The sequence below is a fragment of the Aplysia californica genome, unplaced genomic scaffold (assembly GCF_000002075.1).
Source record: "Aplysia californica isolate F4 #8 unplaced genomic scaffold, AplCal3.0 scaffold01129, whole genome shotgun sequence".
NCBI classification, from domain to species: domain Eukaryota; kingdom Metazoa; phylum Mollusca; class Gastropoda; order Aplysiida; family Aplysiidae; genus Aplysia; species Aplysia californica.
This window is the reverse complement of record NW_004798399.1, coordinates 45,056-46,990: the sequence shown is the minus strand read 5'-3', so window position 1 is coordinate 46,990 and position 1,935 is coordinate 45,056. Positions and strand designations below refer to the sequence as shown.

General features: G+C 38.1%; 1 protein-coding gene across 1 annotated transcript in view; it reads left to right on the top strand.

Moving 5' to 3' along the window:
- The first annotated feature begins 474 nt into the window (after positions 1 to 474).
- Positions 475 to 1,935, top strand: part of LOC101847302 (sigma intracellular receptor 2) — a 2,873-nt gene continuing 1,412 nt past the window's right edge. Inside the window, exons 1-2 of the mRNA XM_005111810.3 lie at positions 475 to 715; positions 1,328 to 1,472. Of these exons, the coding sequence (XP_005111867.1) occupies positions 605 to 715; positions 1,328 to 1,472 (256 nt within the window). The 5' untranslated portion in view covers positions 475 to 604. The remainder of the gene's footprint in view (positions 716 to 1,327; positions 1,473 to 1,935) is intronic.

Sequence of the window (1,935 nt, the reverse complement as noted above, 5' to 3'; positions counted from 1 at the left end):
TAGTAACATGTTCACAGCGAGACATTGGTTCAATTGGATCACTCCACTCGGTAATTTGATATACATGTAATTATGAAGAAGTAGAATCAGAAACACCCAGATTTCACATGCATACCAAGTGCAGACTCTTTTAATTATATTTACTAGAATTCACTAATTAATAACAGTTAGCACTGAATTTTTTTGCTTTACAATTTACTGAATACAGACTTTTTAGTAAGCCTATGGCACATCTGTATAAATAGTCTGTGGAATATTCCAATCCCGATAATCTGGCACCCGCTCAGTATATGTATTCTTTAAGAAATAGTCGAATTACTTATGAGGGTGAATGAATGTGGGTTTTTTAAAGATATGTTTTTACTTAATGCACCTTGTCATCATCTCACATTTCACATTAATGATCAACAACTGATTTTTTTAAAAGGGAAATTTGGCTGTTACACTCTAGTCTTGCCAGAACTCTGGCAATAGTGCCTGTTGAGAAAGCGAAAGTAGCAGACAGAACAGCCCACAGAATCACAGAAGCCACTGCGTTGAGGAAGACAGTGACAGAACGAGACCTTTTCTTTAGTATATCAACGGTTTTGAAACATCAATCACAATGCCACGTTTGCTGGACATTTTGTTTTTCTTCTATTTCTTCACGCACATCCCAATTACTATATTTATTGATCTTCAAGCTTTGCTGCCTCAGAAGTACTTCCCACAAAAGGTAAGTTTAGACTGAAGAGAAGTGGAAGCTCAAATTGAGTTGTTTCCCCAACAGTTTGGAGTCAGTGACACTGACAGTGGGTTGCCACTCAGTTGAGTAGGCCTACTGTGCTTGTAACAATATGTTTAAACTTGTTTGCTATACTGATATAAATATAGGCCTACTGTTTACACGCTCTGTATGGTCTGCTTCTCCAAACCACACTTCATTAAGGATCATTGACACATATATAGATTTCTATATATATATTATGTTATAAAATAAATAGCTTAATGATCCGGCAGAAGTTTTCAATTTGAATTGACATAAAAAAAAGTTCAGCTGGAGCTGCACGTGTAAATGGTTGCTGTTCTTGTTTTTTCGCTGCGCATGATGGCATTCGCACAAAATAGATCTAGATCTAGATCTAGATGAGACAAGACTGACCACAACTTGTCCCTCGTCTCTACCAGTCTACCAAGAGTCAAGATGGCAAACTGTGCCATCCAGTTATAATACCGCCAGGCCCACTGTACTAACTACTTCATCTTTGTCCATAGGTAGGCAGTATACGGGGTTTGACTGTGATATATTCATTTATTGTATGAAAATATAATTTTCTATTGCTTTCAGACAGTTGAACTGAAGGATTGGTACTGTCTGCACTTCCGAGACCCAATGATGGTGGATCCCCCCACGTGGTTCCAGGCGTTTGTCGGCTGTGAATTCCTCGTGCAGCTTCCCTTCTTTTTCGTGGCTGCCTATGGATTTTTCAAAGGTCTGTAGACTTTTTAGTTATAAAACCATCCTGTTTTTTTTTACTATTTCGGCCGATGCTTCATATTTTAAATTTTATTGGATACTCGATCAATTGACCAAAAAAAAACCGCTCGGAAAAGATAAAAGTTCATTATCATGTCCCAGCTACAAGAAAAATATCTTTTTTATGCTATTTTTAAATAGTTAGCAACAGCACCCTTTTTGTTATAGTTATGTCCGTCATGATTGAGTAATACTGGAGCAGTTACCTTGAATATGGTGTTTTCTTACCTTAGACTAGACAGAACCAGGCTGAGACTGATAACATTTGTTTGATCGTGTTTTCTGTGCTATCTACTTTAAGGTAAAAAAAAGCTAATTGTCCTCAAGGGAAATTTCTGTCTCTCCCTCCCTCTCTGTCTCTCCCTCCCTCTCTGTCTCTCCCTCCCTCTCTGTCTCTCTCTCCCTCTCTCTCTCTCTCC